General features: G+C 46.3%; 1 protein-coding gene across 1 annotated transcript in view; it reads left to right on the forward strand.

The window, feature by feature from the left end:
* LOC121627685 (receptor tyrosine-protein kinase erbB-4-like) overlaps window positions 1–27,979 on the forward strand; it is a 247,084-nt gene that overhangs the window by 127,025 nt on the left and 92,080 nt on the right. The window contains exon 2 of the mRNA XM_041966711.1: window positions 860–1,011. Coding sequence (XP_041822645.1) covers window positions 860–1,011 — 152 coding nt within the window. The remainder of the gene's footprint in view (window positions 1–859; window positions 1,012–27,979) is intronic.

Below are 27,979 nucleotides of genomic sequence, written 5' to 3' on the forward strand. Positions count from 1 at the left end.
TCTTTGATTAAATGGTGTGCCGGTGCCAGACCCAGACTGTAGGTCACTGCCTCAGAGAAATGATACCCACCCCTCTCACCCCACTTGTCCCTCCCCAAGTCTCGACTCTTGGAGCTCCTTCATTGTCAAGGGTCACGTCTGCCAATCTGCACTCTTTTTAGCAATTTGCGTAATCTACCGACCCATTCTTCCTCTGCCACCGTTCCCTCTGTCCTTCCATCCTTCCCGTTTCACTCCCCTTTCTTCCTGTCTGTCTGCATCTCGTATTCACACAATGCAGTTTTAGCCCTGAAATCCTCCACCCTGAATGTTTCTTCCTCCGTCTTTTCTGCCCTCTCTCTCGTCCTCCACTCATTATCTAACTGATTCTAGCATTTTTCAGAGACTCTGCTACACGGCAGCCACTGAACCATGCATTTACACTCTGGTATGTGCGTTAAAACCTCAGCAAGTACAGTGAAAGAATCACCATTTTCCTGGCAACATAACTCCAGGGAAAAGTCATGGATCATATTCTACATCAATTTTACCACTGAAAAAGCTAGGTTAGCTGGTTGGCTGACCTTTAAGTATTAAGCAGCAGCAGTGGCAGCCTGCTACATGGGATCAAGTTAGCTTGCCTGATGGCATTTCAAGATAATAACTATCACAGTCGTGAATGACCAGAACACATTAGTTTTAATCTGTATTCATGTTTTCAACGTTCATTCCATGAATCTTAATTCCAGCCTTATTCTGAAAATCTGTTGTTCCTTGGCTCTGCCCATTGAGCTTAAGCTGTTTGGATGTGTCATAATATTTTCCATGCTACAAACTTGGTCTAAAGTGAACCCATTTTTTTTTCTGTCTCTGTCTCTAGTTTGTCCCGGCACGGAGAACAAGCTCAGCACTCTGTCTGACCTGGACCAGCAGTACCGCACCCTGAAGAAGCTCTACGAGAACTGCGAAGTTGTCATGGGCAATTTGGAGATTACCAGCATCGACCGAAACCGCAACCTCTCCTTCCTCAAGGTATGAACATGGTTTTTTTCTCTCAGGCAAATGGTCACACATCGCACTGTGAATGAGAGAGAGACAGAAAGACTGGGGTTGAATGTCGTTTCAGCACCATGGATAGAGGTGAAGGTGTGGTCACTCGTTCAGTGTTCGTCATTCCATTTCGGGAATGGGTTCGGGCACGATACCAAGCCTGATTAGTGTAGAAGAAATTCTTCTTGTAGATTTGAGAGTGCTAATGCAAACACAGTGTGATGAATCAGATCTCTTTACTTCATGCAGCATGGAGAGAAGACTAGTCCACAGCATTCTCTGACAGACTTTCAGAGCATTCACATTATATAGTGGTTGATCAAAGGAAGGCAAGTTGTTAGACTCACAACATGCAAATGACAACATTGACCAGTTCCTAAAAGACTTCCTCCATCAGCCATTGTTCAGTGTTAACCAAATGGCCTTATTGTTGTGTGTTGGCGTTGTCTGTCAGTTGGCCTTTAGTGACCTTCCCCTCACAATTAAACAGCTCTGGTATAAAGAGTCATAAAAAGAGTTTTACAAAGGGTTAACCTTAACAACTGCAAAGAAAGAATCCTTCACATTACACTCTGAGAATTCTGTCATTAATACAAAATAACCAGCATTAAATAAAGTTTTGATGTTCCAGTCCATGGACACATAAGCTGTGTTCAGTCATTCCCTCTAAGGGGCAGTAAATACACATTTCAGACCGATGCATCATCATCATTTTGCATCTTGCGCACAGTAGCACGACATTGTCAACAAACAAAGTAGTGCATGTGGACAGTTTTCTGGGGATCTTCTCGGAGCATGAATAACACTCTCAGAATTTGGACACTCAAATAAAATAGCTATATTTAAAGTGCACGATTGAGTCCATGGGGGGTGAGTTCGGATGCAGCCAAAGACAAGCTTGGATTGTTTCAGCACCATGGATAGTGACACAGAGACTGGATTTTTTCAGCACCATGGATAGTGACACAGAGACTGGATTGTTTCAGCACAATGGATAGTGACACAGAGAAAAACGGATGGAAATGTTTCAGCATCAAGTAAAAAACAGGTTTGGAAAGTTCCAGGACCATGGATAGCTACAGAAGAAGAGGGTTGGTATATCCTGTACCTTGCTGATTCTGAGATGCTGACTTGACATGACAGCAGAGTGCAGCACAACAATCAAGAATTAAAGACAGCAAAATGCAAATGACACACAGCTCATATCAGGAGGATATGATGTCTTTTCACCTTTTTTTTTTTTTTAACTTTATTGATCCCATACTGGGAAATGACTTCTCTGCATTTAACCCATCACTGATTGAAACACACACATGCAACATGCAGTGAAACACACATAGGAGCAGTGGGCTGCATTCAAGCGCCCTTGCCACCACACCCAAATTTTTCTGCCAGTCTGGTGGGGGGAATCAAACGGGCGACCTTCCGATCACTTCATGACAGATGTGATACATGACTATTGCCTGCCCTTTCCTCACCACTCGGGGCTCACAAAGCGGCGTCGTTAGGTGTTTGTGTTGCAGCAGCTCCTCATCTGGTGATGCTCGTTTAATGCCAGGCTTGCTCTCGGTTGCGGCAACATATGTTGAAGAATAGGCGTCAGAGTCTGTTGTTTTTGGAGCAGCTCTCTTCTGTTACCACTGCTCTCCTTCCCTTTTTGGATGATGATAATCCCCTACATCTACTTTTTTTGTGTAATGGATAATGCTGCTAATTTACCAAACTCTCAGCCCTTTCAGACACAACAGTGGGCTGCTTTTACATCTGCATTCAGGGCAGCTTATTTAGCTGAATCTCTTATCTGCCGGGTGTTACAACATGTAAGCAGCATTGGGTTCAGCATCTTATTCGCTTCAAGAGAACTCATGGATATTGATTGAAGCCCTTTGCCAGTGCAATACAACACTGTGCAACACAAGGGAACTCATGATAAGAGGTGCTGGTCAGAATTACTTTGGAGGAAACTTCTCTGAGACACTGCAGGCAAACGAGCAGCCGTCTGAATGTAAAGTGCCATCACCAGCCCTCCAGGACACAGGACTGTCACGGCTCTGCTTCCTGGACTGTGTGTGTGTGTGTGTGTGTGTGTGTGTGTGTGTGAGTGTGTCCATCATCGCGACTGTGTGTGAAAATTCACTTTTGCTCGTGCATGTGCGTGTACTGTGGCGCCACGAGGCGCCATCCCTCCCCCCTGCTGTTTAATGAAGTGAGGTGTAGTCTAATTACTGGGCCAGCGCTATCAAATGAATACCATAAACAGTCCCATTAGGCCCAGCGTCATTAGGGAAACAATTAGGCATCTGGGGGATTGTAAAGTGGATGTGAGGGGGGTCAGGATTGGGGGGGTTATGTGGTTGCCAAGGAAACTGTGTAGCAAACATGCTGTTGGTCCAAAGAAATCAGAGAGACCTCAGACTAATTCTTAAGCTGGAAGTGCAATACTGTGAGAATGGAGGTGTGTTGATATTGTGTTTCTCTCATGGACAACCCCTTTCATTTTCGGTGATTCTTTAAATGTATTTAAAGCTCTGAGGTGTCTGATTGTCAAGCAGAAAAGCAAGACTTGAAATGAAATTTCGAGGCCTGTTTTTTCCCCTAACAACAGTCACATAGATTTATTTACAGACTTCCTTAAACGTGTTCACAACACAGCTTTGCTTTTTCCTCGTCTTTTAGTTTTTTTTTATTCTTTCCTGCACTTTTGCTCATTGCATCATCCGCAACTTAAAGCAACTCACACATACACACACCCACACAGACAGCGGTTCATGCAAAGTTCAATGTCAGCATGCACACATACTGTGCACACATACACACACACACATTTCAGCGAATACACATGCCGTTGTACCTTCAGGCTGGGGATGGCTCCCGAGAACTCACGCATTTGGACTCTTCGTGTGCTTTTTAACACAGCAGCCTCGGAGGTGCAGTACATACAGTACGTGTTGGCAAATGGATGGACAGAGTGTGGATGAAGAGGAGGAGCTGGGATGAAGCAGGGAGCGGTGAAGAGCTAGAGGGTTGTCGCTTTTATGGCAGGCAAAAACAGCTGCTGTGCTAAAACTATGACGTTCAGCTACTGTGCTGCAGGGGGGTGTGTTTGTGTCTGCATATGTCTGTGTGGAGAGAGCGGGGATGGGGGCAACACCGGGCAGAGATGGAGAGGGAGGGAAAGAGGGGGCGAGGGCGGGGACGGAGAGGACGACTTGTTGATTTTTGCCTGGCGAGATGCTGACAGCTAGATGGATGAGATGGCGCCGCAGCCTCCTCAGGTCCAGCTTTCCTCCAATCCACATCCCTCTGACTCTTCCCTTCGTCTCGCCTCCTCCTCAGCATGAGGTGCAAGGGGGCCAGAAATGTGATGAAGTTCGCTTTATAGCCCAGTCTGGATCAGATCTGGGACAATTTGTATTCACAAATCTTAGTGTTTGGTTTATCCAGCTTAGAGGCCCGCATGGGTGGAGCTTAGTCCATTCTGTCAGGATAAATCTATGCTGAAGATTAATTTGCTGTCGCGAGAAACATTTTTAGTGCTGTCAAACTGCTGTGTCGAAGGTTGCAGCATTCGTGTCTGACCTCCACTGACCTGACTTGACCTCCAGTGCCCACAGAACTGTGATGAAGCCAAACAGCAAGAGTGTTTCATGCAGTTTGACCCGACTCTCCCTTTTACACATAAAAAAATCACTTCTGACTGAGAGCAAGGCATTGTGTTTTCTTGTTTAATTCCTCTCTTTTTTCAATCGAGCTTGAAATATATTGAATTTGCACAGATCAGGTCAGAGGTCTGAGGTCACAGAGGACTCATCAGCCTCCATCTGATCCAGAGACTAGATACAAGTTCTTTGTATGTAGCTCCATGTTACTAAATCCTTGCTTACATACTTCAAAAGTACGAAACAAGCTTCAGGACGTTGCAAAACTGTTTTGTACGATATTAGAAATAATCAGGGCAACGCTCATTGTACATTCAGAAGGTTGTACCAGATATGAATGACTTTTTTTCTGAATTTTGTCGAATATGTCAAATCAAAAAATAATTATGTACCAGATGTTTAAGGATTTCCAGCCTTCTGTAGTTTTTAGGTGACAGTCCGTGCTCATATTGCCTTCATTAAAACTTCACTAAAGCTGTTTTCTGAATTTGGCCCATTTGGGTCCAACTCACAATTTTATAACAAAGATCTGAAGTCTTAATCTTCTTCAGTCTGTTTTAATAATGGAGTTTTGTTTTTCTGTTTGCAGTTACATAAAAAGTTGTTAAATATGATTTGGTTTTCAACTAATGATCCAGAACCGAATAATTCTGGTTAAGAACTTTAATAAAGTCTTCTACACCTCACATAACTTCACTGACTCTTTTTGCAAGTAAATAACCGGCTAAATAAATCAGCTTCCTGACGTTGATCTTAGATATGTCGTCATAGTAAAAAAAACTCCTCACCAAAACTGTTTCGAAGTACTTTTGGTTGAGGGATAAAATATCTTCTTCCATGCGCAGGTGTCTGAAGGGCATCGCCGTGCTGGCTTACCCCCCTCCGTCTAGTTTGCTGGCCGGCTCCCGCGGCCACTGTCTGTCTGTCACTCGGAATGACCCATTTTCCCAGAAGTGAAGCAGGGAGCCGTGCCAAGTGGCCCGCAGTGGCCCACAACCAGCTAATGATGTCACCTAGGCTGAAGGACTCTTCATTAAAGCCGGATCAATCCGGCGGCTAGCGCTACAAAACACAGGGCGTGATGCCAGGGCCGCAGCTGAGAGCGGCGGGACGGGGGATGTCCGTCCACAAAGCCACAGCGGAGCATGTGTGTGTGTCACAGGGTGTGTTTTAAAGTCTCAAACTTCTCCCTGGAGGACCGAATTCATCAGTTAGTTACAAACACACACACACACACATACACACACACACACACACACACACACAGAAGCTTCAGCAATAAAGAGAGATGAATGACACGGTCACCGAGGTGTATACTCTATGTCGCCATGCAGACAGAGACACTCTTTACAGAGCTTATCTCTGGCAAACACCAGCCGGGAGAGACAGAGAGAAAACAGAGCAGTTTTTTTTTTTTTTTTTTTTTTTTTAAAGAAGAAGCACTCATTTCCAAACTCTCCCATTTAAAAAAAAAAAAAAAGAGGGTTAACGCGGCTCTGAGTTCAGTTCGGCGCAGCGAGGCAACAGAGGAGACAATAAATAAAAAGAAATGAGGGAGGAGAGAAAAGAGACTCCTCACACCAAAGGCTTCCCATTTTCCTTGGGCTGTATTTCAGCTGCGAATGAAAGCGCTCGGTGATTCTGCAGCTCAGCTATTCTCAAAGCGTACATCCTCAGAAATCTATTGTGGAGGCACGCGTTTTCTGCTCTGCTGCCTCATATGCTTAGCAAACTATCAGCGTGCGTGTGTGTGTGTGTGTGTGTGTGTGTGTATGTATGTTTGTGTGCGTGCGCATTTAGCCTGCTGAGTGGATGTCACATTCGCAGAGATGTTGAATTTGGCACTCGAGTGAAAATGAGGTTGCAGGATACACCTAGGGGGGTAGAGGTTGCTTATCTCACATATTATGACTAGCTTTAATCCGTGGTTATTGGCGTCATGGCTTCGTCAGCTCCACCCTGCACTTTTTCTTTTTTTTTTTTGGGATTCTTTCGTGTCCTTGCTCTAACCTGCAGGGTGCCAGTCAGAGATTACTGCGTCTCCGCGTGTCATTATTCAGCACTCATCCGATCGCTCTCCTCTCCGTCTGAGAGCGTGACTCCATGCTATTAATTTACTGCGAGGCAGTAATTCAGACTCCACTCCATCACACTTGTTTCACAGTGCGTCCTTCAGCAGATGTTTGCCATCCATCCACCACTCACTCATGGTACACAACGTGGCCACATACCTGAGTGCGCTTTTGGTCTGGGAATGTTTTGCATGGTTTGGGCTCTTTAGTTTGAATGAAGGGAAATCTTTGACAATATTGGACAATAGTGAGCTGCAGGGACAGCAGTTCAATAATGTCAACAGGAAGTGTGTGTAGCATCTTTATTTTGTTTAGAACCACCAAACCACCAAATGCGTGCCAGGCTACTGAGCCCAAATCATTGCTGGACCCCACTCACGCTCCTGCCGCTGAATGGGAGCAAATCCCTGCAGCCAGGTTCTGAAATATGGTGGGAAGTCTTCCCAGAGGAGTAGGGGCTGTTGGAGCAGATTAAGGCCCGTGGTTAGCAGTCAGGTGTGGGTGCAGTGTGACGTCCCTGGCTGATGGGATGTCAATGAATTCATCAGGTGAAAGACGCTCAGATGATGGCACCTGGAGAGGAAGAATAAGGGCAAGGGAGAAGTTTCAATCCAAATTTTGCATAATCAAAATGATTTTTCAGAAAATCAACAAAAGGAAATGCAAATGAATGCATGTTTTCATCCACCAGCATTATGCAAACATTAGGAGTTGGGCACTTCAAGATAAACAGTTGTTGGTGCTAGTCGATCCACCGCAGAAGACACAACAAAACATGATGTAATTACAAGAGTGCCAGTCTCAACGTCAAAGGAATGAAAATAAAGTGGAAAGCTTCGTCTGAATAATGTGATTTATGTTTGTTTCAGGTATTCATTTGAGGAAGGTTACCCTCCCCTCATCGCTATTTAAAGATTGAACATTTTAAAATAGCATTCCACTCCAGTCCTGGCGCTATGCTAATGAAGCAGTCTGTGAAAAACCATAATTCTGTCCGCTGATGCTCCACGATAGCTAGCTCCACAATCATTTATGTTCAGCATCTGAAAGGCCAAAACCCAACTGGCATCCAACACTGGAGGAAAATGCTGTTTTTCCCACCCTCCACAACTAAAGACTGAAACTAATAACCCACACTTAACATGTCTGACTCACTGGGCCAAAACCAAGCTCGCCAGTAAACTGCACAATTTTCTCTGTTCGTCTGACATGAATGCAAATGCAATGAATAAGTCATGTGTGATGCATAATTGATCCTGTGGATGATGTGCAACTGGTTGATCTGTAATGTGTGTAATTTGACATCCACTTTGATGTCAGACTCTTCGTTATTTCGGCCGTTGAGCCGCTCTCTGAGCCAGCTGCATCGTCGTTGTGACACTCTGCCGCTGTCAGGTAGCGTTTCTTACTGATTCCCGAGGACAAACGCCCAAATAGCACATTTGTTCTGGACTTCACTGCAGTAATCATACCTCAATCTCATACTCTGTGAAGCTTTTCGCTTTCATGCATTCATTATAAGTCTGTTTCCATTGTACTTTGTTGCATATTGCTTTTATCGATGCACCAACTTTTCCACATCAGCCAATTATAAGAAGCTTTTTGGTGATATTCAGACTTTTTTTTTTTTTTTTCAATTTTCCACTCAGGATTTTTTATGTGCAAAATGAAAATGCACTTAAAATCAGTGGATCGAAGCACCCTTACATAGAAATGGGCAACACAAAAATCACAGACCAGGCTCGGAACAGTCAGGTGTCCGTATACTTTTAACCATCGAGTGTTTTGAAAAAACATCTCATTTCCTCAGGTTGTTGTCATGTCACTCTTGTTTTGTGGAATTTAACCCCCTCTTAGTTCCTCATGGCAATCTGTATTCTTTCGACTATTTTCTGGGCTCAGACTCGGCGCTGCCGGCCTTTTGAGTGAGACCGAGAGGAGAGCTCTCCCCTCACAGTGAGAGATGCTATTTACATGGCGAGATGGAGAGCGGTAGAGGACAGGGCCAGTGAGGAGGTCAAGTGCTCCTCCCCCCTGTCCCTGCTCTTTACAGATGTTTCACACTATCGTGCTTCATCCAGCACAATGGCTGTCACAGGGCCTCTTCACCAAAGAGTGACGCTGCGCGTGGTAGCTGGGCGAATCGTGCAGTTTCATTAGCCTCTGAACTAGCTGAGGAGCTCATAAAAGGTGGTGATTGTCGCCTGGAACTGGAGGCTGTTAGCGCCTCGCGGCCTCACCCGGCAGCGCCTGCATAATTGCAGCTCTTAACGCTGGGATAATTAGCAGCCAGCACACTGCCAGATCACAGTGGCACAACCCTGATGTATCTTATAGCCTTTTAATTGCGGGGTAACGGAGGCGTCCAAGTCCAAGAGAAGAAAAATTTGTACTCTGTGTTTTATTTTATTCTGGCTTCTGGTTTCTCTTTCCTCTTATTGGAATGTGGCTGTTTTCCTCTGTTGAGTAGTTTGTCAACCAGAAGTGGGACAGCTCAAACTTGGAAAAGGGTTTCACTTAGGTCCACGGCAGTCGACCCGCCAAAAGTGAAGTCCATTGGATGAGCGCTTTTTGAGAAAATTAAAGCCTCCTTCCACTTTCATTAGATTTGTTGAGATGGAAGAAAAAGGGGACCAATTCTGGCAAATGACATTTCAAGATTTTTTTTCCTTCGAGGCAAATTTGTAATTCCTTTAAAGATTAAATTTATGACAGAAAAAAGTTAAAAACAGGAAATTGCTGGAACAAACGTTGTTTCAAAAATTCAAATCAACTGTTGGCGAAAAATGACATTTTACACAAATCCATGATGCAGGGATTTCACCTTTTCTGTGTGTGTGCGCGCAAGTGTGTCTGTGTGTGTGTTCTTCCACCCTTTTCAAACATCTTGATGCCTGACAGATGACCATAGACCAATAGGTGATGAAAGGGCTCTATCGTGCCTAATGCCATCCCCCTTGTCAGCAAAATGGCCAAAATGCATCCCCCTTGATAACCTGCCATCCCCCCTCACCATCCTGTAGCAGCAGAGAGATTTCAGGGGTTGTTTGGTTGAATTTGTTCGTTTATTCTCTCTGTCTCATTGATCCTTTATCTGCCTCAGCTTTGTGAAAGTTAAAATCTCTGGTCCTGAGCATGACCCTGACATACCAGTAGCAGATGGATCTGAACTGGGTCTTTTTCTCTCAGTCCCACCCTTCTGCCAGTTTCATCTTGATCTATAATATTCTCTTTTATATAAACTATAAATACTCTATTCTATACTATATTGTAGCCGATATACTACTGTATATAGAGTAGTGTCACTTTCATGATCAAAGTAACAAGGAGCACGATGTCGCCGTGGAAGAGTGAGAGTATGTCATGGCATATCAGTCATTTTCCCCCATCAAGCCAGGCCACTGCATAGTATGATAAACATGAGCTAGCATGAGCATCAAAGCTACAACAGCAAAACAGCCGCTGGTGCAGCAGTTTCACCTGAATGCAGAGGTGCATGGCCTCCATGATCATTCTGATGCTTCTCAGTTTTGTGCTTTGAAACAAGGAGCGGGACTTTGCCTGATGTTCACTGTGGGGAAAACGTGTCTTTGCAGCAGCGAACGGAGGCGACGAGAAAGAAATGCGACACCTATGAGAGAAGAAGTTTTAAAAAACACCTTGAGCGAAATTGCTTGTGCAAACTTCGACTCTTCGCACAATAATCCATATCATCTTTAACCCTTTCATACCCTGGAGACACCTTTTTTTTAAGGTTGTCCACTCGCATTGTGACTGGACGCTCTTCATGAAAATGACCAGAATAACAGTCTAAACTATTCAGACATATATTATGCATTCAACTAACTTTATACTGCTGGTAGCTCAGAAAGTTTTGCACAGTGCTAACATCCCAAAGGCAGAACAGTGGGTGGCAAAAGGTTAAAAACAGCCCCTTTAACCACTTTGATATAGTTGTACACGGATATTAATGTTTATTTAAGGATTTGTGAACAACTACTGCTCCTCCTGCGGGCACTCATGGTCAAGCTTATGGACAATGGATGGATGATAATGGAAGATAAGGGATGACAACAGCATACAATCCATCTGAAATGCTGTAATGCAAAATGTTACACTTGTAAAGAAAATACGTGTGCTTACAGCTACAATATTGTCATAATGTAGCCCTGACTGCAGATCAATTCTCTCACCTAATCCTCACCTGACTCTGGTGCTCTGGTGGGAGTTGCAGCCCCACAGTTTAGATGGAGCCCCCCCCCCCCCCCGGTAGGTGGTACGACTGAGACTCGGCTCCTGCTCGTTACGAGGCTCCTGGCTGAATAGCCTGCAGCACCGCAGAGCTGTTGTTTCAATGCAGAGGGTGACAGAATAGATGCAGGCACACACATATTCATCTGGCACATATTATGGAAACATATGGATGAGCACACAAACACGCACATTAAACATGCATGCACACAACTCGCCATTGTACTCGGGAGGCATTCATCTGTGTGTGTGTGTGTGTGTGTGTGTGTGTGTGTGTGTGTGTGTGTGTGGTCGGCTGCATGCCTGCTTTTTCGTGGGCCTGATCAAAGCAGACACGGTGCGGAGCAGGGGTCTCAGAGGTGAAATTAAAGTCTTGCTGCCTCCGCGGCGTGGAGGGGGAAGGTGATTACCGTTAAATTAAAAGGTACGACCATAAAAGCGCGCCACGACCGAACCCTCGCAATTCATCAAAATGATCCCACGGCGCGTCTTTTGCTTATCAAATTGTAAAATATTGTCCATGACACCGGCGTAACAGGGGCGTAATTAATGCACTAAATCAATTCCGAATCACTCCACGCAGAGTGGCCCTGCTGGGATGCCGTCATTATCGCAAATTATGGTGGCAGATGCATGGGGCCAAGAGGAATGGATTAAGCCCAAGCGGTGTCACCCCCCCCCCCCACAGCCAATCCTCTTCGTCTCCCACTCTCTCTGACTCGCTGATGTCAAACAGTGTGGCTTTTCCTTTCACTTCACTACCTGTGCTGTCTTATTACCAGGTGCAAATAGTTTGACTAGTGAGCACTGTTTGAAGAATTTGTGTCCGGAAATGACAAGAATACGCATGTCTTCGTCTTCTCGGAGGTAAATCCAAGAGAAGATACTAGTTGCTTGCTTTTCTTTTCTTTCTTCTCTATCTGAGGTTGATGAGTACTGAGAGACACAGTTTCCCTTAAAATATTACCGTTTTATCGCCTTAAAGAGGTCATTTACTCCCTCACAACTGAAAGCCTTTCCATCACTGAGTGATGTTGTGGAAGTTCAAATCTCACCATCCATATAATACATGTACTTTATGATATATGGATGTGCTTGTTGCTTCCATCCAAAAAAATGTCTTTTCTCATAGAGAGATTTGGTCTGGGGTGATATTTAAACCTCTACACCACAGTACAGTGGAGATATTAAACCTATTTTGGTTTATAATAATGATGTTCCTAATTTCTGGCCTGAAATCTTTGTCTTTCTGTCCGTGTTCCTGCACAAGTACCCCATCTGAAGTCCCAAAAACATAGCACTTACATGCTAATGGACTTCGCCTCAACTGCTGTTTCCAAGGTTAAAAATAAATCTCAGTTTTTAAGCTCACTCGTACAGGAAGTTCTAGAAGTGCCCTGAAAAAAACGGAAATTTGCAGAAGTGCCGTGGAGCCCTCAGTTAGATGGTCAGTCAGATTTGATGTTAGCTCCGAGTGTGAAGCATGGCTTCAGTACACAGATTTTCTTTCATCATCAAGTCGTCAGGATAGTTTTTTCGACAGACTGCGTGTCTGTGTATCGCCACAACTCTGGGTAAATTAGGGCGACCAGCAGGAAAACCCAAACAACCTTGTTTTTCCTGCGGCACTGCCTGGAAAGTTTGGAAATGCTGAGAGAACTAATAACAGTCTGACACTTCTGCAGGGAAGAGCGAAGCCAAGCCAAGAAGTAACCTCTCGCTGCAAAACACAAATAAATAATTGACTCTCTCTTGTTCCAGTCTTGTCTCTCACAACTTACCATGAACTTTGTGAAATCCTCACATCTTCGCTGCTAACATACGAATAGCTGCATTATGAGACGGTCCATGAGACTGAACAGCTTCACGCCTGGCTGTGCTCAGCAGTGCTGGTGTAACCGTGCTCTGAGATCTTCTGCCTTTTTGAAGGATATATTATGCATGCACATTGCATTTTTATGACATTTCCTAAAGATTTCCCGACTCGCAATGATTTATACAGTTTTTTTGCAATTGCATATTCCACACGGCGGTGCCCATAGAAGTTGAATTTTCTCAATTCTATCGAGCTTCAATGTTGATTGAGGTGATGTGTTTGCCTATGAACTCCAAGTTACACATTGTCGCGCATGCATAACATTCAGCGTGTTTGATAGTCTCATATTGTCACACATTTTCACTATTCCAGGGGTAATGATTGTGGTACGGGATGCAAAGAGGGGCAAAAAAGTAGCTGAAAGTGGAAAATCAAGTTTGCAGTGGCAGAAAGATGACAGGAGAAAAATATCGTGAATTATTATGTAGTTTGGTGGATGATTTTAATCAAAGCGCCCTCATATAGTACTTCAGCATCTCCATGTCATAAATCTTAATACTTAATACTCTAAATACTTGTGCTTCACAAAGAGTTCACCTAAAGGCTCGATCTACTGTTAGCAACAATAAACCAAGAGAAAGTCGAGCTTATTGGTTTTATTCCTCTAAAAAGAAACAACAGACTTCTTTGGACTTAGTATTGCACTTTCATCCAATTTACTATTTCCCTTAAATTCAAACTAATATGTCCACTCTGTGATATCTCAGAGGGAAACTCCAACTTTTTTTTTACTCCAACTTACTGACTAGTTACTATGAAGATTCATACATATACGATGCACACAGCAAATCATCTGATTGTATTCACATTAAAATCAGAACATCACAGTGATTACAACGTCTTCATGCTCGTAAGCCATCTCAAAGCAGCACACTTACCGACAATTAGACTGCAGCAGATATTTGATGAATTGTGGGGTACACTTAGCTCTAAAAAAAACCCCTCCTAAATGGTATTAGTGCAAGTGTGCATCAAGTGTGGGTTATGTGTGAGGAGTGTGCGTTATTCAGATGTGGGACACATTTGATTCTCTACCAGGTGGCGCCTGAACATGCACTTAAGCGCTAAAAACCCCAAATGCATGCACTGGGTGTAGTACGTTAATACCAGTCTGCTGCTGTTGTCCTCTTTGGCTCCATTATATGTTGTGTAGCAACTGGGATGTAAAGTTTCTCCCAGTGCAGTCACTTTTGGTGTGTGTCACGTCTGTGATCCGATCTGGCCAGTCAGAGCTCCCGGAATCTTGGCGGCAATTAATTTATAGATGTGTGTAAATTGTTTCTCCCAATGCCTTTCAAGTATCAGCCTCTCACAACTGGCTTTGGGAAAACAAGCCCTGCATTTGGCTGCTCCTGCTATGCTCAGAGGAAGGTGCAGATTGCATTCTTCAGTGATGTTTCTGTGTACATGTATGCATTATGTTACGAATCTGTGCCTTCAGCTCAAAGCATATCCTCACAGAGCTACAAGCATGGCTGCAGAGCGTCATCACTCTTTATTTTTTTGAGAAGCGCTGTCTGTTTGGAGCTTGCAGGCTAATTGTGTCAGCTCAAGAAAACAATGCAGCAGTTTAAGAGACGAGACAAAAGCGGCAAATAACTACCTGCTAAAAATCACACCAGACAAGCGCACAGAGCAGCGAACACCATCCACAGCTCCTCCCAGATCGGTTGGAGAGCGAATCTTTCTGTTCCAGTCCATTACTTTATCTTTGTGCTGCTGTTACACTGTCCTGAAATGACTGTAATTCCATTAGACTTACTGTCAAGTCTGTCCTATTTGTTATTACATTGTGTATTGTACATATTCTTGAAATATTTATGCAGATGGCAAACACTCCTCTGTTGTACTCCTCAACTTACGCCTCAGGAGTTATTTCTATACTGGCTGCAAACGTATTCCATGCATTTCCATTCCACTCAGTTATCCACTCTGCCGCCTGTTTTGTACTCCATGAAAAGCGAAAAGTGTGCCTCTTTATTCCAGAAAAAATCTCATCACAAAGTTCAAAACATTATCGCACAGATACTGTTACAGTTTTATTTGTTGCAGGGTAGGTTTTGCTCTCTATCCAGCTGGGATTGCATCCAGAACCCCTCGAGGTGAACAGAACAGGAAACTGCATGCGCATATCACTCAGATCGTAAATACGTTATTTAGAGGGAAGCCAGAACAAGCCTGAAAGAATATGATTTCATATATTGTTCAGTAAGGAATAAGAGAGGAGGAGGCTGAGTTGCTGAAGTAAGTTCTGGCAGAGATAAAGGAGGAAAACTTGCGAGAGTGTCTCCTTATCTGACACCTCCGTGGTTTAGGTTTAGGCAAAGAAAACTACTTGGTTCAGTAACCAGTGCTGACACTGTTGATCCAAGCATCCATCCCAAAGAAGGACTGATGAGCAGAGGGCCTTCACGTCTAAAAGTTTGCTCACATTAGCTTTCCTTTCAACAAAACTGCTCCATATTCAGTCCCGAAAAAGGATGTGATAAAAAGAGTTCACAAACTGTAAACAGTCTGTGAGAGCGATGCTGCAATTTGCTGTCTGGTCGTGTAATGTTGTGCAAAACACGGCGATGAAACACTAGAATAATGTTTTCTTTGTTTCCGAATATAGAGCAGCAGTGTTTCTGTGGGCCATCTGTGCAAATGGAGACAGTCAAAGTCGAACAAAGGTGACCTCTGACCTGCGAGTCGGCCTAAAATCGCAGTGAATCCAGAAAAGCATCCTTAAATTTGTCCATCATGATGGATTCAATAGAAGTCAGTGGGATACAGAGATGTTTGTAAGAGTTTAGTGCGACCGTTTGTGCTGCAAACATTTTTTCTCACAATCATAACAAAGACGATGTTGTTGCTTTGTGGTGACGACTGAGCCACGTTCATGCAAACCCTTTTGTTGCTGCATGTAAAGATGCTCACACCTGTGCAGAGTGAATGCGTCCAATTACAGGACTGATTTCAACATCCATCCATCGGGGGAAAAACGCTCTCGGCTGCCGAAAGAAGAGCTTTAACCCCCGTACGAAGAAAAAGCATTCCTGATAAGTGCTCATAGGCTAAAGTGCCACTCTGTGTGCACAGGCTGGGAAACAGAAACCACGCACACACACACACACACACACAAAAGCAGAAAATCTACTTCTAAATCTTTAAATCTTGAAAATCAACTGTTCTCAAGTGTGACGCTTTGGGGCACTTGGCTTGAGACGTTTCCCCTCTATAAGGGGGAATTCTGTCATTCAACCAGGCAAAACTTCAGGCATCCACTTTGTGCTATATATCAAATTGAGCAATCTTGTGTCGCAGCCGGCATTTGTCATGTGTGCTTTATCTCAGATTTCATTACCAAGTCAAATTGATTTATTTTGCAAGCCCACCCCCTATGACAACGCATGCACATGCGTGCAGGGATGCACCTGCAGCTCGCACACGTCCACAAACAGACAGACGCGTGCACACACACACACACACACACACACTTTGTGTCGCCACAAATCAGGACATCCATCTCCGATTAGGGCAATTTGGCTCCAGAGTAATGAAGTAGTTCAGCGCTGAAACGTGGCGCGCTTCACAACCGCTGATGATACCACTGCCATAATTTTCCCCTGAGGCAAAATGGCTGACAAATACCCTCTCTAACCAACACACACACACACTCGCATACACACACACTTTATAAAGAGACAAGACAAATCAAGTCTGACATGGTTGTAATCAGTCCCACAGCTGCCTGGTTACCTGGCCTGAATGTAATCGTAGTTCAAAAATTCTACAGTTTGCCGTGTGTCAGAATGAAAATCAGCCTTTGTTTGTGAGGCAGTGGTGGCGAATCGTAGCATATGAGGGTGGTTTAAATGAGAAAGGCTGCTTAGCTGAAGAGAAAGGCAGGTATAATGGTTGCCTTGGCAAGAGTTCCCGACTGGCTTGCCACGTTCGTCCACGCATCTTCCAGGACATTTAGGTCTCGTTGTGAGCACTGTGTCATCGGCAATCAATAAAACTGATGGCCAGAGCTATGAACATGTAGCTAAATAAAGCTCTAGCCATGTTGTGTTTCAGGGAAACTCAAAATTTCATCATTCTGTTTCACATGCACGACGACTCTCATTCAGATATGCTGTTGTCCTCTCCCTCATGCACCATCATGGCTGAGTATAATGAGAGGAAAGGTTTCGTTTTGTGAGACAACAGTGGTGTATGTAGAGCAATAAAGTGTGATTGTACATGTAGGAGTGTATTTTTGTGAGATTGCAGCGCTCTGTGTGAGAGAAGGTGTGATTTATATGTCCTCGGTTGTGACGGCGGGTGCAGAGAGAGACCCAGGAGCGGAAACGGAGAAGGTTAACAAAAGTTTATTTTGCAACAACAGGCAATAACTGAAACAATCGCTGGCAGCGTGAGGTCCAAACAAAACACGAACTCAGAGAGGTCCAGAGAGTGCTGGGCTGTGTGGGCAAGGGAGGCACTGGAACAAAAAGAGAAGAGACAAACAATTAATCAAAAAAGTTCAGCAAGCTATCAAAACGTACTATACCACAGGAGACTGAGACCAACTGATACCACGGTACGTGGAAGTATACTCTGGCGTCGAGGAGCGTCTCCGCAGAGGTTAAATAGGCGTCCTAATTTCAGGAAGTGAACTCAGGTGTGCCCAATCACTCCTCGACGCATCGGGGGGGGAAGGGAGCCTCAGGAAAACAAAACGTAAAGTTACAGCCAACACAACAGAACACAGGAAGTGGACCTTCAAATTAACAGCACAGACAATACCAACCACCACAGTACCCCCCCCTCAACGAACGCCTCCAGGCGTTCTACCCGGCTTGTCCGGGTGAGCGGCATAAAAGTCCCGAAGGAGAGAGTCATCCAGAATGAGCCCCCTGGAGACCCAGGAACGCTCTTCCGGACCGTAACCCTCCCAATCCACCAAGAACTGGAAACCACGACCGCGTGGACGGACATCCAATATCCGTGACACCGTGTAGGCGGGGTGACCGTCAATGAGGCGGGGGGGAGGCGGGGCGGCGGACGGCGGGCTGAGCTCGCTGGAACGCACCGGCTTCAACAGAGAAACATGGAAGGTGGGGTGGACCTTCATAGAGTCTGGTAGTTTGAGCCTGACAGCAGACGGGTTAATGACCTTCAACACCTCGAATGGGCCGACAAAACGGGGAGAGAGCTTACGTGACTCGACATCCAACGGAAGATCCCGTGACGACAACCACACCTGCTGACCCGGTCGGTACTCGGGGGCGGAGACGCGGCGAGCGTCGGCCAGCCGTCGGTTCCTCTCCGTGGAGCGGGTGAGAGCAGCTCTGGCAGACTGCCATACCTCCTTAATCCTCCGGAGGTGCTCCTTCACAGAAGGGACGGATACCGCAGTCTCCTGCTCGGGAAACAAGGGAGGTTGATAACCCAAACAGCACTGAAACGGTGACATACCTGTGGCCGAACAGGAGAGGGAGTTGTGGGCATATTCTATCCAAGGCAGGTGTGTACTCCAAGAGACGGGATGATGAGCAGCCACGCAGCGAAGAGCGGACTCCAGATGTTGGTTAGCTCGCTCTGTCTGGCCGTTACTCTGGGGATGGTAACCAGAGGACAGACTTGCCGTGGCCCCCACCGCCTTACAGAACTCCTGCCACACCTGGGAAGCGAACTGTGGACCCCGGTCCGAGACCACGTCGAGGGGAATTCCGTGAAGCTTGAACACATGAGTCACGAGTAGACTAGCAGTCTCGAGGGCAGAAGGCAGTTTAGGCAGGGGAACATAATGCACAGACTTGGAAAAGCGATCAATAATAGTTAAGATGACAGTGTTACCTTCAGATGGAGGAAGACCAGTAACAAAGTCCACGGCGATGTGAGACCATGGGCGGCTTGGGACGGGCAAGGGGTGCAGTAACCCCGCAGGGGGATGATGAGAAGCTTTTCCCCTGGCACAGACAGAGCAAGCGGCAATAAATGCACGGGTGTCGCGGTACATCCTCGGCCACCAGAAGCTCTGACGGAGGAACTGGAGGGTGCGGTGGAAACCAGGGTGACAGGTAAGTCTAGAGGAGTGAGCCCACTGGAGAACTTGCGACCGGACCGAATCCGGGACAAACTTGCGATCGGGGGGACCGGAACCAGGGTCCGGTTGTTGCTTCTGCGCCTGGAGCACGAGGGATTCGATCTCCCATGTAGCCATACCCACGATGCAAGCCGGCGGGAGGATGACATCCTGATGTTCCGAGTCCAGGGGAGGGGCATAGAGACGGGACAGGGCGTCGGGCTTAGTGTTACGGGAGCCGGGGCGATAGGAGAGGGTGAAATTGAACCGGCTCAAAAACAGAGCCCATCTGGCTTGGCGGGGATTAAGCCTCTTTGCGGTGCGTAAGTAGGCGAGGTTTTTATGATCAGTCCAGATCAAAAAGGGAACCGTAGCGCCCTCCAGCCAGTGCCTCCATTCTTGAAGCGCCCAAACCACAGCCAGCAACTCTCTATTCCCGACGTCGTAATTCCGCTCGGCCTGGGATAAGCGGCGGGAAAAGAAAGCACAGGGATGCAGTTTGTGAGTCTGAGGGTCTCTCTGGGAGAGGATGGCACCAGCACCGGAGTCGGAAGCGTCCACCTCGACCACGAACTGACGAGTGGGATCGGGGTGTTTGAGCACCGGGGCAGAGGTAAACAGTGCTTTAAGCTGGGCGAAAGCCTGTTGGGAATCGGGAGACCACTGGAAGGGGATTTTCACAGAAGTAAGTCTAGTGAGGGGAAGAGCTACCTTACTGTAGTCACGGATAAATCTGCGGTAGAAGTTAGCGAAGCCGAGAAACCTCTGCAACTCCTTCCGGGTGGTGGGAACGGGCCAATCCGTGACAGCTTGGATCTTGGCAGGATCGGGTCTTAGCTGACCCTTGGCGATGATATAGCCGAGGAAACCCACTGAGTCAGAGTGAAACTCGCACTTCTCCGCTTTAACAAACAATTTATTCTCAAGAAGTCTCTGAAGCACTAGTCTTACATGCTGTCTATGTTCCTCTAGATCTCGAGAGAAAATCAATATGTCATCTAAATAAACGAAAACAAACCGGTTTAACATGTCTCTGAGGACATCGTTAATGAGAGCCTGGAAGACAGCGGGGGCGTTGGTGAGACCAAAAGGCATGACTAAATATTCGAAATGACCTAACGGTGTGTTGAAAGCTGTCTTCCACTCATCACCCTCCTTTATCCGGACGAGGTGATAAGCGTTACGCAGATCAAGCTTGGAGAAGATGGTGGCGGAGCAGAGTGGTTCGAAGGAGGGGTCGATGAGAGGGAGAGCGTACCTGTTCTTAACGGTGATGTCGTTAAGTCCACGGAAGTCGATGCAGGGGCGAAGGGAGGCGTCCTTCTTCTTAACAAAAAAGAAGCCAGCCCCTAACGGAGAGGATGAGGGGCGGATGAGTCCAGAGGCTAGAGAATCCTGGATGTATGTCTCCATGGCTTCCCTCTCGGGGCGTGACAGGTTATACAGCCGACTAGAAGGGAGAGGAGCACCAGGGAGGAGGTCTATGGAGCAATCGTAGGGGCGATGAGGAGGCAGGGACAGGGCTAACTCTTTACTGAACACAGGGGCTAGGTCATGGTACTCGGGAGGCACGGAGGTAAGGACAGGGGGCGTGGGAGGTGGTGGAGAAACACGGGAAGAAAAGGGGTTGGCCGAACGAAGACAGTGGGCATGACAGAATGGGCTCCAGGTGGAGATACTAGCTGTAGTCCAGTCTATCTGGGGGTTATGTTTAAGCAACCAGGGGAGGCCCAACACCAGGGGAATCTGAGGGGAAGGAATGACGAAGAATTGGATGTCTTCTCTATGATTCCCAGAGATTATGAGCGTGACCGGGACCGTACGTTGAGTGACCTGAGCTATACGTCGGCCGTCTAAGGCGGTAACATTTCTGGGCACCGGGAGGGATTCAAGGGGGAGCTTAAGCTGGGTGGCTAGTTCGGTGTGGATGAAGCTCTCGTCTGCCCCTGAGTCAATCAGAACCCTCATGGGAAGCGACTCACGACCCCAAAGCAGACAGGAGGGCACGGTAATACGGGAGGGAGAGCTGGGATTAGGGGATGTCTGACTCACCAGTGCGCTCTCCGTCACGGGTGAGCCTGCCCTTTTGGCGTCTGAGGGCAGTTAGCGAGAAAATGACCTCCCTGGCCACAGTAGATACAGAGCCGCTGGCTGAAACGTCGCTGCCGCTCGCTGGGGTGGAGACGGGTCCGACCCAACTGCATGGGCTCCGAAGGGTGAGAGGAGGATGTGGAGGGAGCAGCGGAGTGGCCGGAGGATCCGCCACTGGCTGAAGGGGGAGCGAGGGAAGCTGGCTCGTGAACATGAGAGAGGCGAGTCTGGGCTTTCTCTCTCTGTCTTTCTCTCAAGCGGTTATCTATGCGTATGGCGAGGGAGATTAATGACTCTAAGGAATCGGGTTCATCTCTGGAAGCTAATTCGTCCTTTAACTCACTAGAAAGACTCCGTAAGAAAACACCTCGTAGCTCTAACTCCCCCCACCCGCTCTCTGAAGCTGCGATACGGAAGTCAATAGAGTAATCTGCCACTGATCTCGCTCCCTGCGCCAAGGAGAATAGGCGTTTAGCAGTTTCCTGCCCCTGTCGTGAATGATCAAAAATACGACTAAGTTCCCTCGAGAAACTGTCGAAAGACGAGAGAATGGGGGAGTGCTGTTCCCATAACGCTGTAGCCCACTGCGCTGCCCTGCCCCGTAACAAATTAACTGTATAAGCTATCTTAGCTCTATCAGAAGGATAACTAAGGGGTTGTTGATCAAATACCAGTGAACAGCGCAAGATAAACCCCCCAGCATTACCAACTTCACCTGAAAAGGGTTCGGGGGCCGGCACATACGGCTCACGCTGAGAGACAGACAGAGAGGTAGATTGGGCTGCAGCGGTTGCCGGTGGGGGTGGCGCTGGTGTGGGACTTGGGGAGGAAGGAGAGCCACGGGTGTCCGTGCGGCTGAGGTAAGCGGTGAGGTCACGGACTTGGACGCTGAGACCTTGTACTGCCTCCATTACTCCCCGCAGCATGTCCTCGTGCTGGCCGAGACGTAGTCCTTGATGGGCGAGCGCCGCTCGAAAGGGGTCCGAATCCGCTGGGTCCATGTTTGGCCAGAGTATTCTGTGACGGCGGGTGCAGAGAGAGACCCAGGAGCGGAAACGGAGAAGGTTAACAAAAGTTTATTTTGCAACAACAGGCAATAACTGAAACAATCGCTGGCAGCGTGAGGTCCAAACAAAACACGAACTCAGAGAGGTCCAGAGAGTGCTGGGCTGTGTGGGCAAGGGAGGCACTGGAACAAAAAGAGAAGAGACAAACAATTAATCAAAAAAGTTCAGCAAGCTATCAAAACGTACTATACCACAGGAGACTGAGACCAACTGATACCACGGTACGTGGAAGTATACTCTGGCGTCGAGGAGCGTCTCCGCAGAGGTTAAATAGGCGTCCTAATTTCAGGAAGTGAACTCAGGTGTGCCCAATCACTCCTCGACGCATCGGGGGGGGAAGGGAGCCTCAGGAAAACAAAACGTAAAGTTACAGCCAACACAACAGAACACAGGAAGTGGACCTTCAAATTAACAGCACAGACAATACCAACCACCACACTCGGTGACCTCTCATAACACAATCATTACCTGTAACTTCTGTTGTGTTTCCACACATTCACAACCTTCCACGCTGGGAATTCACACATTTTAGCCTCACCCCCCCATTGACATAAATGGATTATCCCAGCAAAGTCTTGCATTGTCTGCCCATGGCTGCATCCCACCTCTGCACCGGGCCTAATCATCAATCACTTGGAAGGGCCGGTAAGCACCTTTTCTTCCCCAGAGGAGTGAGCTGACATTGGGCCTCGGAGGCCACTCAGCTGCCCCTTCCTCCTCCTCTCCCCGGACGCGACGGCCCCCCCGTGCAGCAGATTAGCCCCTCCCCTCAGGGATCCTGCCAGCTCTCTAAATCTCTGTCCTAACATGGGATGACCATGAATAATGAGGGGCTTAAATATGAGATACAGGAGCTAGGTGCAATAGGAGATAACATGCTTCCCACTTTTCTCCCCTCAATAGCTACTGTCAAGTGGGCAGAAGCCAGCCTGTGGCTGACGTGCACTAGCTTTGTCACATAACTGCATTATGTAGGGTCCCCAAAGGCTACAGCATAATGCGATACGCCATGCGACTGTTGCTGGGTTGCTACAACAGCCTCGCCTCATGAGTTATGTATTAGTGTTTCCACTGCGGCTTGGGGATCAGATACTGTACTGCGCTATCACTGTTTTAGGCTTGCCTGCTAATGTTCTGCAAACTTCCCCCTTTGGTAATTTTAATTTCAGAGTCGGGGTCTTTACTGTAAATTTGTCTTGACAACGCAGACGCCTCACGGACGCCGCTCATGAAACAGGCTTATATGAGATTGTCGGGCTGTCTGAGACAATAAATATCAGCGCCGAAAGCCAGTAGCTCAGCTGCTGCTGGAGGCACACCCCTGGATATCAACACACACACACACACACACACACACACACACACACACACACACACACACACACACACACTAACACCACTGTGTCATCCCAAAGTCATTGTCAACACTCGCTGGCAGTGGGGAAACTGAAAGACGTGTGTGACTCTGAAAACTTGCCCTTCAGTATGTCCAGTATAACACATGTTTTTATCAAGGACTTCATTGCACTCGTGAATCAGCATTTTTAAATAAAGTTTCAATATTTAATGTGCTCATTCTAAATTGAGAATAAAAGCACTTGAAGTTGAGTGAGCTCTTTTTAGAAAATAGGAAGAATTACTGTTTGATTCACCTTCTCCTGGCCCTCGTCTTAACTTGGATGAGGCTTTTTGATCACAATAACGACTGTAACTTAATTCAGAACGCTGTGAGAGTAGCTGCTCCCCCCCCGTCCAGCTAAAGGCTTTTGATTGAGCTGAGCAGTGAAATGGACTTTCCATGATGCGCCAGTGGAGAAGCTAAAATACCTTAAAGGGAGTAGATTTCAAGCCGCTCGGCGCCACCAACATGAAGAGTGGTGCGTGGGCTCAAAACGCACGCCCCTCCATGTTTGATGTGGTTTCCGTTTGAAGTGAGGGAAAGCCCCGCCCTCACCTGCATGTTTCTCACCCTGTTGATTCATCTCACAGGAGTACCTCAGGGTACCGTCGCCAAACTTGAGATGTTTCTCACAAGTCCTTTAGAAAAAAGAAAACCTCCCCCGCCCTGCACAAATACCTGTACTGAATGACTCAGTCATTTTCACGGTGACATTTCATGCAGCTGGATTTTCATTTATTTCAAAGTCAATGGCCCTCCTCTCAAAGGCCTTGATTTTTTTTTTCTTTTTAAACAGGATTTCTCAAAATCTTGAATGTCACACCCGAGTGCTCTCGGCATACTTAGCAGCCGAACAGTCGCGCGAGGTGAAGGAGCGCATACTGCTCTCACAGAGCTCATTGAAGCGAATTGGTAAACAGGTCCCTGCCTGCCCATTGACTTTGCTGCCGTGCGGAGGAGTCAGACTGCGCCGGCGCTGCAGTCGGATCAAACTGTGGAGAGGCGGCAGTCTTGCCGCTGCCATGCGCCGCTGCACTCTCCTTGACTCACTGGCAGAGTGCTCTATATGTATGGAAATGAGCCATAATCACCATAATATGTGTCCCATCTCTTGTATTTTATAATGGTGTCATTATACTTTTTCTCCTGCATGATGTCTCTTCCCCCTTCCTCCGCTCCTTTGCCACTTTGCTGTGCCATCCCCCCTCTCTCCATCTCCTTTTCCCGCCCTCCTCCTTTTCTCCCACCTTCACTGAATCCTCCTCCTATCCCTCCTTCTCATGCCATCTACCTCACTTACACTCTCACTCATCCAGACGACAGGAACAGGTGCACTATTAATTATGCTTTGAAATATATCTCCTCTGTGCTCCACTTGCCTTCCCCTTATCACTGCACGCTTTCTGCAAATGATTCACTACACTGCACCCCCGAACCCTAAACTTCTCTCTCTTTGGTCTTCTAGATTGTTATTTATTCGTTAACTTGGACCTTCTTCACCTCCTTCATCCTTCCATACCTGCTCACTGTCTCATATTTGCATCTTCACAGAAACTGAGCGGCTTCTTCTATTTTTAGGCCGGTTTTGTTGAGATTAAAACTTAATTGTGCCATTATATCGAGAATATCAAACTGTTTTCACACGATCGTGTCCAAACTATCTCATTATCGCAAGGCGGCAGCTCGGTTTGTAGGGCTCGTGTTTGCAGGCCCGAGATAGCAATTGCATTACATCGTTATCTCAAGGTATCAAGCATTGTTTTCTCATGAGCATGATTTAAATATCTCATTATTTTGAGATAACAAAGCTGTGGGTTTTTTTTGGTGCTCCAGCTGCTTCGCCCCACCAATGTTGTTTAAGAATCTGTCCAAATCGGCTTAGCCTGATGAAAGCGATGCTGTCAGAGGGAGAGACCAGGGTAGATTAAATCTGAGGAAATAAATAAGAGAGAATTAACCCCGTGATGCCCATAGAGCCTTTGGGTTATGATAGTGAGACGTGCAGATGGGTGGCAGACTCAATCAGTATAAGGTTTTGAGCTTCAGTGCTTGTTTTCAGAAAAACAGAAGTGGAAAGTAAATTTGCACATTTCCATGTACGATTTTGAATATTTCCATTTTATGCTGCTTTAAAAGTTCAGAGGGAAATCTACTCGATTTCATAAACAGCTGTGTAGTGACTTTTCAGATCACATGAGAAAAGATATACCAAGTTTGTAAAATACAGCGAATCGTCAGAGATGAAACCAGTGGTTTCCGGACTTTCTGGCTTGTGACCCCTCACCAAAATAAATAAAAGCCGTGTCAGGTTGGAGCCCCTCATCAAGTTTCGAAAAATGTTGTTAGCGGCTCCACCAAAGACATTTCACCTCAAAGCTTCTCAGATGGTTTCATCTTAATAACTGCTGAAGGCCAAAAGAGGTCACATGACCCAGTATTTCACAAAGAAAGCAAGGATTCAGTCCAAAGTCCAAAAAATTGAACACAAATTTGTACAGCAGAAGTTTGATTTTCTTCTTTCCAGCCTCATTTTTCATCTCAGATTTTTCTGACCTGAACCTTTGCAGGGGGCCGACTCCTCGGTTAGGAACCATGAGATGAAACTATTCAGCAGTGGAGTGTGCAGCAGTTGAAATCACCTACATCTTGGCAAGCTATAAAGGCAAAATGCTGCTTGCACATGGATGCATCAGTGTTAATAATCTAATCACAATGTCTTCCATCCCACCACGAGCTGACATGCATGAAAGCAAAGAGCTAAAGGCTTCCACATGCATGTACACTTCTTTCTTCTTTTTTTTTTTTTTGGAATTGTGGAAAAGTGGAATTAGACTCCGGTAATATCGTCAGTAAGTTGAGTTTCGTGGCATCAAAGATCCTGACCTTCTTATTCATATTGAATTCTCTTTGAATGTGTTGACCTTGGTGATCAAGATCAACATGAACAGGAAAAAAAAAAAAGAACGATCTACTTCCACTAATGTTGGTGATGTAAAAGGTGACTAATTCAGTTCAATAATAAATGCACATATCCAGATAGAGAGCGTCCAGAGCTGATATTTTTAACTCAAACCACTCTTAATTCTTCCTCTTAAATTCTCTAATGCGCCACTTTTCTCTAAATCTGCAGCCCAAAGGCGATTCTTGGGAAGACTGGAAGTGGAGGAATTTGTATGCAAAACTATTGGCTGTGTTGGCACAGTTGGTTTCCTGCTTGTTGAATGGAAAAATGATAGAGGAGATACAGGCTATTAGCCTAAACACATAATGCAGTTTGGTAAATTAGCTTACATACGTGTCTGTTAAGTCACATCTAGAGTTTGAATGAATGAATGCAGGTGAGCCAACAGTCACCCTCTTCATCTTTAATCCGGGTTTAGTATTCACCTCTGACGCGGCTGCTCTCTTTGTACCAACACAAAACAATCGACTGTGCGCTCGCAAAGCAGGTCTCGATTCATTAACTGATAAAACTGTTTACTTTGCAATGCAATTGTTGGTTCATTTCAATACTGGCTTGAATACAAATAGCCCTCCTCCCCGCGTAGTGCCATGCGAGTGTGTCTCCATATTGCGAGCAAACATTTCCACATATCTGGAGGGGCTACAGGTGCCTGCGACTCACAGCCTCGCATCGAGCGGTTTCTGTTTCCAACACGGCGCTGCCGCCTTCTATCATGATTATGTTGTGTGGAGTAAATGAAGCACTTTTGGCTCCCCTGCCTCGGCCTCATTGCAGTGCATCCCAGAGATGCAAAGAGCAATTTACCAACATGTGAGATTCGCATTTCGCCCAGAGGTAGAACTGAAAGACGAGAGGAAACGAGCCTGTCGGGGCCACGCAGGATTCTGTTTGACTGAGTGCTCCACGCTAGGCCACTAATTGCCTGCAATTGATGAAGAAAAGCGCTTGAGGCAATGTTGAACTTGCAATGCATCATGGGTAGTTGACCTATGTTGACTAAGTCTTGTCTGTGCCTCGTGGCAGTGTTGTTGTCCTGTTTTGTTTTTTTTTTTATTTTCCTGCGTAGGTGGGGGTTAGCGGAATATCTGAGGCCTGTGTGCGTGTGTCGAGATGTGTGCAACCGAGAAGAAGGCAAAATTCCTCACAAACCCTTTGTGGCGCTCGCAACAGAAAAACACTCTGATCCATCAGAGTCAAGCTAGAATCAAAAGATTCAGTCAAAATGGCATCTAAAATAATGACCTGGATTTGTGCCAGACTGTGTAAAGATTTCACCGCTTTTTCCTGTTTTGAGCCAGTTTAATCACTCAGCTCTGATGTTGCGAGCTGAGGTTCATTTTGAGGGAGGATGAGGTGTGTGTGTTTGTGTTTGTGTGAGCAATTGAGGGCTCATGCACCTCGTTGGTACAAATTAGCCCTCCCACTCACCTTGTTAAGTGTATATTTTTTGAGAAAATACAAGGGAAAAACATCAGCTTCTCTGCCCCCCGTCCACCTTGTTAAGTCTGAGCACAT

This window comes from Chelmon rostratus, chromosome 24, assembly GCF_017976325.1.
Source record: "Chelmon rostratus isolate fCheRos1 chromosome 24, fCheRos1.pri, whole genome shotgun sequence".
Lineage (NCBI taxonomy): Eukaryota > Metazoa > Chordata > Actinopteri > Chaetodontiformes > Chaetodontidae > Chelmon > Chelmon rostratus.